Source organism: Carassius gibelio, chromosome A16, assembly GCF_023724105.1.
Source record: "Carassius gibelio isolate Cgi1373 ecotype wild population from Czech Republic chromosome A16, carGib1.2-hapl.c, whole genome shotgun sequence".
Taxonomy (NCBI): domain Eukaryota; kingdom Metazoa; phylum Chordata; class Actinopteri; order Cypriniformes; family Cyprinidae; genus Carassius; species Carassius gibelio.
Genome location: NC_068386.1, coordinates 11,926,175 through 11,941,840, shown reverse-complemented (window position 1 = coordinate 11,941,840; position 15,666 = coordinate 11,926,175). Strand labels below are relative to the sequence as shown.

Below are 15,666 nucleotides of genomic sequence, written 5' to 3'. Positions count from 1 at the left end.
ACAGCCTGCGTCTTGCGTTCAGATGGGAACACAGCGCCTAAATTAAAGTTTGCTCCAAAGAAACCGGTCGAGTTGTAGGAAACGTACGATTGTAGGTTCTCTCCAAAAACATCCGCACCGTTTATTTTCCAAACGTTATACTTATCGCGCGCTTCATACCAAAGTTTAACTTTGGACGTCTAACGAGGATAATTACCGTTCATTATTTGCAGCCGATGTTCTAAAAGCGTAATTAAAAGCATCGACTGTAAGGTGGACAGATTGAAACAACTTGATCTGAGTAATATGGCGGTATAATAAAAAATTTTACTTATTAATATAAGTATTTATTTATTTTATTTAAATGGGAATATAACATTTCGATATGTTACTATATCAAACCATATTCATGTATATATTTTATATTTTATATAATTTAATAATTGCCTCTAAGGGATAAAGAAATAACATAAGTAATAATATTTAAAGTTAATAATAGCTATCACTACTAATAACATAGTAGTAGATCTAATATTATTGCAAAGGTCTTTTCAGTTCTTAATTGTCTGATTTGGTTTGCATATCGTGTGTGTGTTTTTCCATAAAAGGAGTTGGCCGGATGCTGTGTGATGTGGTGCAGGAGTCAGGTCTCGTGTGCAGTTCATTTGAATGTTTAGTACGTAGAGAGCTCGCGGAGAGAAAGACGCATGGAGCGCGCACTCAGTTTCTGACAGCTGAACACGGACATACCTTACGTTCTGTCTGCACATCTTTAATCAAAACATTTGGATTACATTTGGAGGCACCGGGCTGACGCCATGCACCCTTGTGTTTTCCGCGTGTGTTTTCGTCGGGGTTTGCTCATATTTTCAGTTTTATGCGAAGCTGCTGCTTTCAACCTAGATTTGGAAAAGCCAACGGTTTACAATGGACCAGAGGGAAGTTACTTTGGATACTCACTGGACTTTTACCACCCAACACAGGATAGAAACGCGTAAGTGATAAATAATTATATAACATAGCCTATAATGAATATATAATACATTTCTTTTTTCTTGTTTTTATAAAACTGACAAGCTCCCAAAGACAAGCATCTTTCCTAATAACAATTTTATCAGAAACAAACTTAGTTTGGTTATGCCTGCAATGTTCGAAACTTTTGACGCAGCTTCTTATGCCAAAACCTTTTCAGCACCACCAGTATGGACCAGTTAACTCAGACGCCTCAGCTTAATATCGAAGCAGGCATGTAACTGGAAAGCTGAACTAAAATAGTCTAACTCAAATTTGAATTACTTTGTTGGGGTTCATTTTGTCACTTGTAAATGCATTCCTTTGATCCAGTAAGATGTTGTGTGTAGATTTATGCTTTTCTCTCTCCAGCATGTCGGTGCTGGTTGGGGCTCCTAAAGCGAACACCTCTCAGCCAGGGATTGTGGAGGGAGGAGCGGTGTACTACTGCCCCTGGCCGGCAACAGACCCAGACTCCTGCCGCCAGATCCCCTTTGATAAAGCAAGTAGGTAACCTCATGATTTAGAACCTGTCAACTAATCCAGAATGTTCAGAACAATTTATTTTAGAACAATTAACCCCTTTCAGAAATTAATACACTTCATTAAATTACTGTAGCTATTGAATTTAAACTCTTACATGTAAAATAATGCGCAAAATTATTCAGAAACACATGCTATGTTGTTTCTTTATCTTATTTACTAACACATATCAAAAGCAACATTTTAGAGTATCCTTTATAAATTCCTGTTCCTCCAATAAAAAGATCAAAACCCACATCCATGAAAGAGTTAATTTGACCGCATATGGTTTGGTTTAAAATTTCAGGAGCGGAGTAGCTAATTACCAGGGACAGGCGCGTAATGAATCTGCCGTAGCCTGATTTAGACGCCCGTTACGCGCGTCTGTTATTTAGATCGACATAACATTTTATCTTTACATTTAAATTTATTTGTTCACCGTGTCCCACAATATTTCTGCTGTCTGTGTCGTCTAATTCATTCAACGAGGGAAAAAGGGATGTCTGTGGATTTAAACTTGATGTGCCAGAAAAAGGAAAGTTTGCTTTCGAGAGTAAGAAAACCATCACATTTGGATCGATTTTGTCACCTGGAACGGAAATTGCAGGAGTCTTTATTGCACAATTTTTAGGAGCCATAGCTTGCCAGTAAATGCAGTGGTCGTGTTTGGACTCTGAAACGCGGCGTGGACTGGACACAGACCTGGATGCAGCTGAATTTGAGCGCTGCCGCTGATGTTTCGTCAGAGTTTCGTGGTGTTATCCATAGCTTTCTCAGTCTAGAGGGAGCTTTGATCGCAGTATTTATGTACTGTTCTTGGTTATAAAGTAGGCTCTTATCAGAACAGGCTATTACATGACCTCTTAAATAGCCAACCACGCGGCCAGTGCTGTCTGATTCTCGAAAGAATGACTCTAACGAGCCACATAATTATACGTAAAGAGCGAACAATTTAGTCCGATTATCAAACAAACGACTCGAATGAGCCGGTTCGTTTTAGTGAATCAAATACAGCTAAAACTTGAACAGTGTGATTAAATTTCCGAATTAATAACAGCTCGAACAGTGCATTCGGGTACACAAACAAATCACTTTTACGAACCGCTTCTTTTTAATGGAATTTTTTTTTTTAAAAAACATACTTCTTCAGCTAAAAGAAAGAGGAATCGGAATGAACTGATTTATTGTAAAATCTGCATATAATCTGTCTATAACATTAAAAAACCTAAATGGATATAATAATTTGTTTGCATGGCTTTGGAACAACTAATACTGAAATAAAAATGCGATGGTATTATTATTAGATTATATTAGTATTAGTATTTATAGGATAGATTGTTTATTATTAATTGTCATTATTATAATTTATTTTACAATTATTTCATTATTGTTTTGTCAACAGTTTTTGCTTATTTATTTTGAGGAAGAAACCCTGTTTGCCATCAGCCATTTGTAGTTGAGCCAGTGAGAATCACCATTTGTAGATGAAGTACTGACATGTGCGTGAAGAATTGACATTGAAGATAATCTTTTGGAGATGAAAGCAGATGTGTTCTGGTTCAGATGGCTGGTTTTAAAAGGGTCCTGATAGTGATGAGGTGAGAGAGGCAGAGAGAGATATGTGTGAGAGAGAGACTTAAAAGAGCTGTGAACACAAGGGAAATAAGGAAAGAGACCAAACTCTGACGAGGGAGGACAGAAGCGATGTCTGTTCTTTGTTAGTGTCTGGGAAAACATGTCCTGCGTTTCCAGCACTTACTCAGCAAGAGCATCTACACCAAACACACACGTTTCTAGATTCATTAGTCACATAGTTTTTAACACATTTGATCCCATGGGCTCTTCCCACTGTGGCCCTCAGAGCTCTCCATGGGGGGCATGGCACGTGTGTGTGCGACTGATGTTTCTGATGACAGCCTGTTTGTGTGTGACTAATGCAGTCCTTACTGAGAAGAGTAAATTCATTAGATACAGCGGACAGGATCACATACCAATGGACCTTGCCTTGCAAGTTTTCACACAATTCTCTCTCTCGCGCGCACGCACACACACACACACACAAACACGCGCGCACACACACACACACATGTTTGTTTTTGTGAAAAGTGGGGACATCCCATAGGCGTAATGGTTTTTATAATGTAGAAACTGTATATTCTATCGCCCTTCACCAACCCTACCCCTAACCCTAACCCTCACAGGAAACTTTGTGCATTTTTACTTTCTCAAAAAAACCTCATTCTGTATGATTTATAAGCGTTTTGAAAAATGGGGACATGGGTTATGTCCTCATAAGTCGCCCTCTCCTTGTAATACCTGTGTCATACCCATGTCATTATACAAAGTTGTGTATATGTTCCTGATATGTCACAAAAACATGCCCACACACACACACACACACACACACACTATCTCTAGCTGTTACCAAGGATTTTTAGATACATTACACAGATTTAAGGTAAATATGTACCTCATACACATACATGTACAACTTTGGGGAAGTCGTGGCCTAGTGGTTAGAGAGTTTGACTCCTGACCCTAGGGTTGTGGGTTCAAATCTCGGCCCGGCAATACCATGACTGAGATGTCCTTGAGCAAGGCATCGAACCCCCAACTGCTATATATATATATATATATATATATATATATATATATATACATACATACACATACATATTTGTTATTAGAAATGAGTGAATGTGTAAGTCCGGACTGTTTAGCAGCACAGGTCACTTTCGTTTGCAAAGATCACAGTTGTTACCATTATAGGAGCTTTCATTCATTACATGAGGAATCATTTACAGCAAATTTATGTCAATGCATTTAATGAAAAGAAAAATGGCAAGCATGTGTTTTGAATCCAAAAATGAAACAGATGTTTTAAAGCACCAAATGATGCCCTGCTGTGTTTTTATATTGTGAGTCTGACCTTGCATTTCAGTGTAGAACATGTGTTCATTCATGCAGGATGTCCTGTATTTTTGGTGTATTTCATACTTTATTTTAAGTTATATTGAATTCATATTTCACTATTGCTTTGTTTGTTATTACATATTGTTTGATACGTACTGAGTATTTGTGTATTTTTAGCCTAAATCTCAGCAGCGTCCATCTGTGAATGATGTAGGCAGTCAAATATCCATAATTGTTAGCCAATCATAGCACTGTGCATTTACTTCCGAGTCTATAATCCGCCATGCCTATTTTAATGGGGGGTCAAAGTAGGAAAATAGCATATTACTTCTAAACTCTTATGTTTTTTGTTTTTGTTTTTTTTTATGTAAAACTTTTGATACAGTTATAAGTGGACTTCAGAGAACAGTACAACATTATATATAAAAAAGGCAACTCATGATCCCATCTACAGTCAAGTATGGTGACCCATACTCGGAATTCGTGCTCTGCATTTAACCCATCCAAAGTGCACACACACAGCAGTGAACACACACACACACTCGGAGCAGTGGGCAGCCATTTCTGCTGCGGCGCGCGGGGAGAGAGAACTCCCTGGGCGCTCGCTCTCCAGGGGATCGAGAAGGTGGAGAGAGAACTGTACATTCACTCCCCCCACTTACAATTCCTGCTGGCCCGAGGCTCGAACTCCACATCTCTAACCATAGGCCACAAAGTCCCAAAGCAGAGAAGGATTAGAGTTGATGTGTTTTTATGAGGTGTAGACTGTACCTTATGGAGCTCTAAACAGGCCCAGCTGTAGCGAGATCTTTTCTGGATCACACAGAACCCCTGTAGACACAGAGCCACAGAATCATGTAGCTGTGAGTACACACTCTGAGAGTAAAACAACCCCCTGTAGATGTGCCTTCACATAATTGAACACACTCAGACTCATTTGAAACCTAATTTGCTGTTTCATGTTGTTCCAAAATGAGTATATTGGCACAAGTGTTCACAAAGTGTAACGTTTATTATATAATGAAGTCCCACTCTGTTTTTCTGTAACTTTCATTTTTCCACTCTCTCTTGTCCAGATAACCGAATGGTTAAAGTGAACGGGACACGGGAGCCTCTAGAATTTAAATCCCATCAGTGGTTTGGAGCCACAGTCAGGACCCACAAAGGCAAAGTGGTGGTAAGTGATGCTCGGAATCATAATCCAGTTAAAGCCCATTTACAGTCATCTTCATGCTGGATGCATGCATCTGTGTGTTAGTTTTAGGGCCCTATTTTAACAATCTAAATGCATGGTTAAAAGTGCACGCCACAGGTGCACTCAGGGTGCAGATCAGGCCATTTTCAGTTCCTCAAAATAGCAACATGCCAACAATGCACCTGAACACACCTCTTTTTCAGACCAGCACGCCTATGGGTGCACAAATAGGTGTAAATACATTTGCTATTTAAACAACGCGGTGCCACAATGCATGAAAGCCAGAATCAGAGTTTCATTCATGAATGTATGGGAGTGTTGTTTTGGAGAAATGTTTCGATGTTGGGAAATGTGGCTCTGTCGAGTTACTGAGGGGGTTTTGGAAAATGTTGATTTGAGGTTGACCATGCAAGATGGAGAACTACTGATGTTTGAAAGAATAAGAGTTATTACATGAGGGAAGGCATGGTTTCCAAATGTGACCGTTGTTCTCCAAACAATCAAATATGGAAACATTTTGCTCTTTCAAATGCCTTTATTCAGAAAATTATAGAAGATAGTTTTTTTTTTCATCTCCAGCTCAGTCCTAAAGAGTGTCTTTTTCTCCGATCTATACCTATCAGTGCTGTTATTTACAGTAACATGGTGGTTGTGTGTTTCTGTAGGCTTGTGCACCCCTCTATCACTGGAGGACAGTGAAGGTCAGCAGTGAGATGGATCCAGTGGGAACTTGTTATGTGGCTGTCCAGAACTTTAGTGCCTATGCTGAATATTCACCATGTCGAACCAGTGAGTATATCACACACACACACACACACACACACACACACAGGTATTCCTATCATTATGGAGACATTTGTTTTTTACTGTACAAACTGTATTTTCTATCCCCTTACACTACCCCTACCCATAAACCTACCCCTTACACAAAACATTCTGCATTTTTTTGATTTTCCAAACATTTCATTCTGTATTATTTAATCGCTTGTTTCCTAAAAACATTTATTCCCCCTACATTTAGTCTGGATGTATACTACACACATACACACAAACACACGCACACACAAAGAAACAAACCAACAGTGACACAGGACCAGTGAGCATGCACAGTGAGCACTACTTGCAAATTTAAAAGGATGTTTTTAAGCTTTACCAAAGTTAATATGGTTACATATAACTATTTGACAATTTATTGGATGACTAGTCGACGAGCAAAAATGAGTAGTCGTGCCAGCTCTCCTTTACAAACAGAATCACAGATTTGTCTGCTGCTAGGGCTGCCCTGTTGTGCCAGTTGCCATTGCAATTATATGCCCTGCTGTAAACAAAGATCAAAGGGGAAACTCGCATGTTTACTTGAATGGCATTTCCTGTACTTTAAAGTCTCATTCACAGTTATGGTAGTTGGTAAATGTACTCTTTTTTTTTTCTTGCCATCATATCAGACACACATTCCCTTAAATGAATATAGCACGCACATACACATACTGAGACAGTGTGCATTAACAGTTAGTGTAGAGTGAAGTGGTACAGTATATTAATGATGATAATTATGGCTTATGCGTTCTGAGGGGAAATTATTATGTGTCACATGAGGCAATAATGACTGCGAAGTACTTTCCTCATTCTTTGTCAAACAATTTGAAATGCCAGCCGTCCCCCTGGCAGCTCAGCTAGGAGTCCCTCCCAAGACTCAGGGCAGAGATGTTCCATGTTGATATAACGCAGCTTGTGTTCACCCTGCAGTGCACACTCATGTATGCATGTATACTTATTATTTTGCAAAGAAGTAGTATTGAAAAAAATGTGAGAAATTACATACTAAGTGAAGTCTGGCAGAGGAGTTAAAGAAGAGAAACAGGGATGGAAAGAGAGAGAGAGAGTTTACTGTATTTTTAGAGAATATGACAAGAACAGGGGTTTTGGAAGTGATTTGGAAGTGATGTTCTGCCTCATTAACCCTCCCCACCTACTGTACGTCACATTGTAGCAATTACACACATGACAGTGTTAATGGAACAACATTCCTGTCCTCCAAGGCTTGGGGTTTGAGCATCATTCTTATTAACCAGTCGTCTTCTGATTTAGGGGTTGGTCTTGGTTGGGATGGGATTAAATATAGGGTTAGGGCCATAGGTGCCAAAACATGCATCAAATTGTCCTTTGTATCACATTATCCATTGCATCACATCATCCATTTACATAAATACTTTACAAATTTGTCTTTAATGGTTTGTAATACTGAAGTTGCTCTGATATTTGTAGATAACCCGGACCCCGAGGGCCAGGGCTTCTGCCAGGCAGGCTTCAGTGTTGATTTCACTAAGGTATCAAACCTCCCTCCTAAACCCTGTCTTTTGTGTTTCATCTTTATCATTACACACTTCTGTGTTATGTGTTGTCCTGTTTTTATGTTCAAAAAATATGTTCAATTCAAGTTTTAAATTGAAAAATTACTTTTAGACCCTGCTTTTTATGCACCACTTTGACCCTTCATTTAATCAGGAAGAGGGCTGATTCCTTTATTTTCATGCCTTATTTATTGTATCTCTACTTATACTCACTCTCGTGTCTAAATTAATCAGTACTCATCAGTTTCTTGTAAGTCTTTCTCCATAATCCTTTTCATAATGTACAAGCAAAGACACAGAAATAAACACTAACACATTTTTGAGGCCTGTGTTCTCATTTCTGCCTTCTCTCCCATTTCCTCACTTGTTGTTTCTCCATCTCTCAGGAAGGGACTCTGGTTGTGGGAGGGCCAGGGAGTTTCTACTGGCAAGGTAACACACTTCTCCTCGTTATTTTGTCTTTTCCATCATTCCATCCTTCTACAGAGTCTCTTTGAGTGGGATTGGCAGATACAAGTCTCTCACATCCCAGACTCCAAGTCTCACAGGACCCCAAGAATCTCGGTTCCATCCAACAAACTGACCAGGCTGACCCTTCCTCCACCTCCAGAGCAGAATAACAGACACTCAGAAGGATGACACGTCACCTCCCATGACACATCTCACTACCAAAATAATCAGGGATTATCTCAGTGTGTTAGTGCTACCATTGCTGAGTCTGTTCAGCCAATCAGAGCTCAGCATTTACTCCTCAGTGAAGTGTTCTGCCATGGTTCACTCATCACAGATGGGTCAGTGATAGTGGTTGTGATAATACAAGACAGAGAGAAGTCAATGAGTTGCACTTTCTTGTCAGTGGCTTTAAAGTTGGCTCACCATTAGAGCTGTAATCATCGCCTGTAATCTCCAGTGAAAGCAGGTTAATGAACGCCTGCACTTCCTCACTTTTAGCCTGAAGCATACGTTCTGCACAATTGGCAATGAAATGCATTTAAAGAGAATGCGGAAATCTGTACACCTGCGTATGTTTAGCTGTGTTTATGTTAGGGATAAATAAAACAGCAAATGTTTGGCCATTTTGAGACTGTCTGCATCGACACATCTCATAAGGAAAATTGTTTAGTTTAGTTGAAAATCTGTTTAGCTTTATCAATGCACCTTTTTACAAGTAATTGAATTTAGAGCAAATTTTGCATAAAATATCTAATTAATTTGCATTAAATGTTTAAATTCTGAATTTTACTTAATTACTTAATTAGCCATTTTTGTTAGTGCAGCATCTTTAAAAAAATATATATTATTTTATAAATTATTTTTATAATTAGTGTTTATTCCACCAATCTTGAATGACCTGAAAAGTGACATAAAGTGACTGAAAGAGGACATTGCTCCTCCTAAAAATCTCCAAAAAAATGTGGAGAATGGATGTTTGACCCTGAAACAGGGTCTCTCTCTCTGTCAAATACTTCATGCAGTGGACAAATACAGATGCATTAGAAGTTATGACCTACCTCTCGCTTTCTCTCCTCTCCTCTTTTCTCACGCTCAGTCCATCTTAACCTTTGCCTTTCATATTTTTTTTGGAGGAAAAAAACAACAGATTTCTGTGAGGGGAAAAAGAACCACATGTTGTGTCGTGTCTACACAACAAATGCAAATGAATAGACAGACACACCGCTAAACACACACATTAAGAGAGATTAATGGTTTGGGTTCAGGTCAGGCTGTATCCTAGTAGTAAAAGAGAGTGATGTTTTTATTGAACTTGAACAACAAAAATCGAGGACATTCCTTTCACTCTCTTTCACATTCTTTCTTTCATCATTTCAGATCTTAATATGAGAACTTGCATCCATGTTATTTTCCTCACTGCTTATGTAAAGTAGATAGTTGTAGAATTACAAATCTGAATGTGGGCAGTTTTTGACACTTTTGGAAAGAAGTTGTGAATGTTTTCATTTTGGTGTCTTTGTGCCTGTTTAGAATTAAGCTTCCATCCATGGTTCAAGTCATCAATTAATGGGTCGTTCTACAATAGAAGTCATATTTCGCTTTGAAAATATTAAAAACATTAAACTTATCAATCCTATATCATATCTATGCTATAAGATATGTTCAGTTGAAAAAATGTAGAAACTTAGCCTATAATTATTTTACCTACACACACAAAAAAATGTTATTGCTGTTTTTATTCCAGATATTTGATTGCATACGATTTCTAAAGGAATTGTGTACTTTACAGTTTGTTTTGCCATCCAAAAATATGTAACGACATCTCCCACCACAATTGTACAATGTCTGTGATGCATAACAACACACACTGAAACAAAATCAGTAGGCCTATGTGGAAACTAATGTGTACTTGTGTGTGTTTAGGTCAAGTGATCACTGCAGGAGTTGCAGAAATATTGAACGGCTATTCCCTGAAAACTATTCTGCGCAAAGTTCAGGGAGAGAAGCAGACTGTGGCTGCATCAGACACATATGATGACAGTTACCTAGGTAAGAGACGTGTGTGTTTGCCTTTGAAAGATGCTTTACGGGGCACCAGCGGTTTTCTTTGGGGCCCTATTTATAGGTCAGAGGACCTGCCCTCAGTCAATTTAATAAACACATGCGCACATGAATGCTTTTGAGATAACCTTGACTCTCTGCTCAGCTTGCCGAGCTCAGTGCAGAGTCTGTGCCTACTGATAACATTTCCATCTGGAACTGCAGACCTCAAAACACACATACACACACACACAAATATTTCTTAAATACACACTTGTATATCCTATGAGAATTTTCCCTCGTATGCTGTAATCATCATCACAGCTGCTCTGTCATAATAATAATGCAATCAATCATAAAGTGACAAGTTCATTTTTAAACTGACCCACTTTGGTTAGCTGCATCAACTATTCCGATAACTGATTTCGCAGTTCTTTTTTTAATTTTCTCTCTCTGTGTCTGGTAGGTTACTCTGTAGCAGTAGGAGAGTTTACAGGTGATTTAGAACAAGGTAAGAACTTTTACACCTTATATATATGTGAATGGGTCCCTGCATGACACAAAGAAGATATTTTGAAAAAATGTCTAAATGGGCTCCAGTGTAGTTTAGTACTGTATGTGTGAACAAATTCATCAAAATATTATCTTGGCCGGTTTGTCTCATGTTGTAATGCAGCAGAACTCTATCTCAGACACATAAACAAAGCTTTGCATCTTTTGTAGAGTTTGTGTATGAATGTGAGAGCATGAGAGAGAGAGACAGACAGAGAGAGAGAGCTCTGTCTCTATGTGTGGTTGTTGTGTGGATTTGTTGCTTACTGAGCTTTGATCGGACCCTTCAGCCTCCGACAATAACTACAAAGTACTTGAAATATTCTGTCCCTGACATGCCACCCAGTGAAAATCAGCCCATCTGCAGTCTGTCATTCCTCTCTAACACACACGTGTGCGCCCACATCGACTCATAAGCAATCATTAGCATACCTATCCATCAGACAGTATACCGTTCTACAAACTCCTGCATCTTATTTACCAACTCCCTACAATTCAGCTTTTACAGACTAAAATAAATCTTGTGGGAATTATTATGCCATATAATAGAGTGCACATTGCAAGTGGCATGTCCATGGCCATACTTGCTTTTAAATTATTCTTTTATACAGTACTTGCACAAGGTGATCCACACAAAGACAAAACGCCATCATGGAAACACATATGACACTAAAACAATGCAACAAACATTAAGTAATGCAATAATATCAGCTACATATCATATTATATCCCCAGCTCTAATCTGCTAAATGTGAGTATAAGATATTAACATTGACATCATGATTTTACGTAAAGCTGCTTATGTACAATGTACAAATAGGAAGAAACTAAATTATTTAAATAATATATAATCATGCGATTCGTCTCACAGGGACGTCTGTCATTTTACTGTTATTCACCATAGATTGTACTGTAGATGGTGCTGTAATTTAAAGATTTTACTTCCAAATTTTACTATTATGTGATGTTAATAGGAAACTATTTTCCCCCAGGTTTTGCAGAATATTTAGTCTATTTCTGTAAAAATGACAACATTTTTTACAGTGTATTGATCATGGCCACAATAATTCATCATATGATGATCATGAACTATGGCAGATTGCAGTAGTCTGCAGTGCCATCCACAAGTTAGCACTCAAAACTGACATGCAAAATAGGGAGGGGGGGGGTTGAATCATTTTGGGGGGTACAGTACATGTGCTCTGTTACTTGATTTGACCAATTCCTTTAGCGAATCAGACTTTAAAACAATGCAGACAGCATGCACAAATAATCAACGTTATCAGCGGTTTCAGTTCATTCTTCCCAGAATTTTTTTCTCTGTCTTTCTCAGACATATGGTCTATCTGGTCTGGATTAGTGGTGAATACAGAGAGAAGAGACATGCTGATCTCTTTTTGTTAGAGTTTCATAAACGGGCTTTTGCTGCGGTCAAGGAAGGCGGGAGATTTGAGGTGGTGGGGGGAAGGGTCGAGGACGAGCCGGCTGTGATGGGTCCCTGGGAGTCAGGGAGATTTCGAGGTCGAAATGAGGCAGACTTTTGAATGGTCCCACTCCGATCTCAGTGGGTGGGACAGATCCGACAGACAGCCACAAACTCTCCCTCCACATGACTATCTCCAAGATCATCCATCAGACCTCAGACAGCCTCCGTCTCCTCCACTATGTGTCTTTCTCCTCTCTCTCCTGAATATTTATAATAAATGAGTGACTGACACGGTGCTGACAGAGAAAAGATTAACAACACTCACACATCTCACCTCACTGTTTTGCCTGAGATGCACTAGATAAGTGGTTGTCAGTGGGAAAACGTTCACTCATACACACTTCTCAAAACAAGAAAAGTGTGTTTTATTATTGTTGGGTGCTGAAGCACATCATTTGTTTCTTCAAACTCAGCAAGTCTAAAAAATATAAACCTGCTGACACATATGTTAATATATCAGGTATGTTTACTGAATGACTTTCTTATGTGCTCTATGCAGAACTGGTAGCAGGGGTACCTCGAGGGGCACACAACTTTGGTTATGTAAGTATACAGTCCTAATTTGTTTCCTGTGTTTCTGTCATGGTTATGGAATCAAAGGTCAGTAGTAAGGGTCAAGGGGGAAGGAAGAATGTGAGAAACATTTGAGAGGTTAGTCCACATTTGTACTAAAACTGAAACATTTGTTTATTCAAATAAACAAGTAAAGGCTGTATGTTTTGTAGAGACTGTTATTCGGGTTCAAGTAAAACCTCTGAGTCACTTGTGGAAGTGGATGTCAGTTTCTCATCTGGATGTGATTTGAAGTCTCTAGAAGGAATTCCCAATTAGGGTTGAAGCATCTAGGACACAGGGGTGTCCCCTTTGGCCCTCAATTAAACAGAATCCTATTCAGCTGGATGGGTGGTTTGTGCAGCAGACAGTGAATTTGGGTTGTTTTTTATATTCTTGGGTATTAGCCATATGTGGCTTTGTATGATTTAGGATCTCAGTCATATGTGCCGCCATAAAACATCCACTAAGTTTATTCTAGATGTAATTATTAGAGTGCTAAATGCATGAAACATGAAGAAAATCCCTCTGGTTTGGAGTAGAGGACAGGCGTGTGGTCAGATACATCAGAATCATGACTGTCGTGAATGGAAACTGTGTTTCATGATTGGATTTTTCTCTTTTTGTAGGTGGCTGTAATCAACACAACAAACCTGACATTTATTCAGAATTTTACTGGGGAGCAGGTGAGTGACTGTCCAACCTTTGGAGCGTCTGGTTTCTGTTTAGTTTTTAAACTTTTTCTAAACGTGTTATTTATTCACTATGGATTAATTGCGGGAGTTGTGGGTCAGTTCTGAGTTCTAAGAATGCAGCAGATAGTCACATTCTAACATACTTTATTATAATCGTATATGATTGCTCCTCCATCGTAAGCCAGAAAGCTAAAATCAGGGTGTGAAAGTGTGTAGTGTGACTGCACTGCACATCTGGTTACATGTGAACATTTAATAAATTAAATGCTGCCATAATCAATAGAAATTGTATACAAACATTTATTTTTAATGATTATTGTTACTCTTTTGAGTTTTGCCTTCCACAGCCAATAAAAGCACAATGTTAAATATATATATATATATATATATATATATATATATATATATATATATATATATATATATATATATATTTACGCCTTGACTACATTGTACTCCAGGAAGTTTTTGAATGAGACGCATCTTTAACTGCATTCTAATGCAGCAGAAGATATTTGTCTAAGAAATGTCTCCCATTTCTCTCTTTCATGTTACATTTCTATTTATCATATGATTTAATTTTAATTTTTATTTTTTGCAGATGGCCTCTTATTTTGGATACACTGTTGCAGTGACTGATCTAAACGGAGATGGGTAAGTCAACATGAAAATTAATGTCCAATGACATGTCGCAAAATGGTTGTTCCATGCAAGATGTGGTGGTAAATGATTAAGTCTGTCTACATTAAGTTCATTCTTATAAAATCTAAGTTTGTCCCCCCATGTGAGGCAAGTCAAAAATAACATTTTATTGTCATAGTACTGTAGGTGTTCCTCACGGTCTGTCTTCATTGAAACAAGGCTTTCTTATCGGCCCACATTATTTGTGTTGAGCTAATTTAATTTACCAGCTCATGCTGTATTTAGTTACAGTACAAGGAGTATTCAGAACTAAATAGGACCATATAAATTATATAAATAGGACCATGTGGTTTTATATGGGGTTTGGCTTATTTAGACTCATGCTTTAAGCTCTGGTTTACTTGACCCTTATATAAATGCTAACATCGTCCAGGGGGGAATTTGATATGCATAAAATTTGTTTCTAATTTGGTCTTATGAGGATACAAAACTTTGCTGACACATCAGCGCCAAAGCTCCTTCTCTTATGTCTGAAATGCTGACATGTGTTTATGCCATTAACTGAAAGGCTTACTTACCAACTGTACATAGTTGAATAGACAGTAAAACAGCAGTACACACAAAGAAAAAACGGTTAAATGATCCACCAGCATTGACCAACGTACAGAGCGAATTACAGCTCATTATACTTATAGCGGTTGAAATGGTTCATTTGATGGAAACAGGGCCAATCGGTCTTTACTGTTGAAATCAATGTATCATTTTTGTTCTTTTTAAATGCTGAAATGTCTAAATCACAGTGATTTATTTTTAGGTATCAAATAACTTAACTTGGTTATATCTGTTACCTTAGACCTAACAAGCCTGAGAAGTACAAATGTGAATTTTTCTACAATGTTTCACTCCATTTTATCATGGAATCTTGCCACCATCCTTGTTGGTTTTACTGTAGTCCAGGTTATTCTTAGAATGCCCCGTTCCAAACTGTAGGAACGGTTTGGTATCCATCCATCGGTCCTCGTGCAGTCCAAGACACACTCCTAAATCCATATCTCCAAGCAAAATGTCTCTGTTTTGTATTATCAGCATTTATGAGATATATACTTTATCCTCCGCCATGATACTGTCATGCGCTGGCTTGTCTTTGTCTTCTCTGATGGCTCATATTTTACAATGGTTCATTGGTGCACTTCCTTGCAAATATTGCTGTCTTGTAACCTCAAGGGTGATGTCCATTTATGATTTTTTGACTTCAAACATGCACTATAAAGCTGC

The 15,666-nt window shown here is 38.3% G+C and overlaps 1 protein-coding gene across 1 annotated transcript in view; it reads left to right on the top strand.

Moving 5' to 3' along the window:
- The first annotated feature begins 551 nt into the window (after positions 1-551).
- LOC128031106 (integrin alpha-8) overlaps positions 552-15,666 on the top strand; it is a 57,056-nt gene continuing 41,941 nt past the window's right edge. Inside the window, exons 1-11 of the mRNA XM_052619340.1 lie at positions 552-973; positions 1,363-1,496; positions 5,502-5,602; positions 6,286-6,409; positions 7,886-7,947; positions 8,358-8,403; positions 10,348-10,473; positions 10,931-10,975; positions 13,002-13,045; positions 13,684-13,740; positions 14,351-14,403. Coding sequence (XP_052475300.1) covers positions 798-973; positions 1,363-1,496; positions 5,502-5,602; positions 6,286-6,409; positions 7,886-7,947; positions 8,358-8,403; positions 10,348-10,473; positions 10,931-10,975; positions 13,002-13,045; positions 13,684-13,740; positions 14,351-14,403 — 968 coding nt within the window. The 5' untranslated portion in view covers positions 552-797. The remainder of the gene's footprint in view (positions 974-1,362; positions 1,497-5,501; positions 5,603-6,285; positions 6,410-7,885; positions 7,948-8,357; positions 8,404-10,347; positions 10,474-10,930; positions 10,976-13,001; positions 13,046-13,683; positions 13,741-14,350; positions 14,404-15,666) is intronic.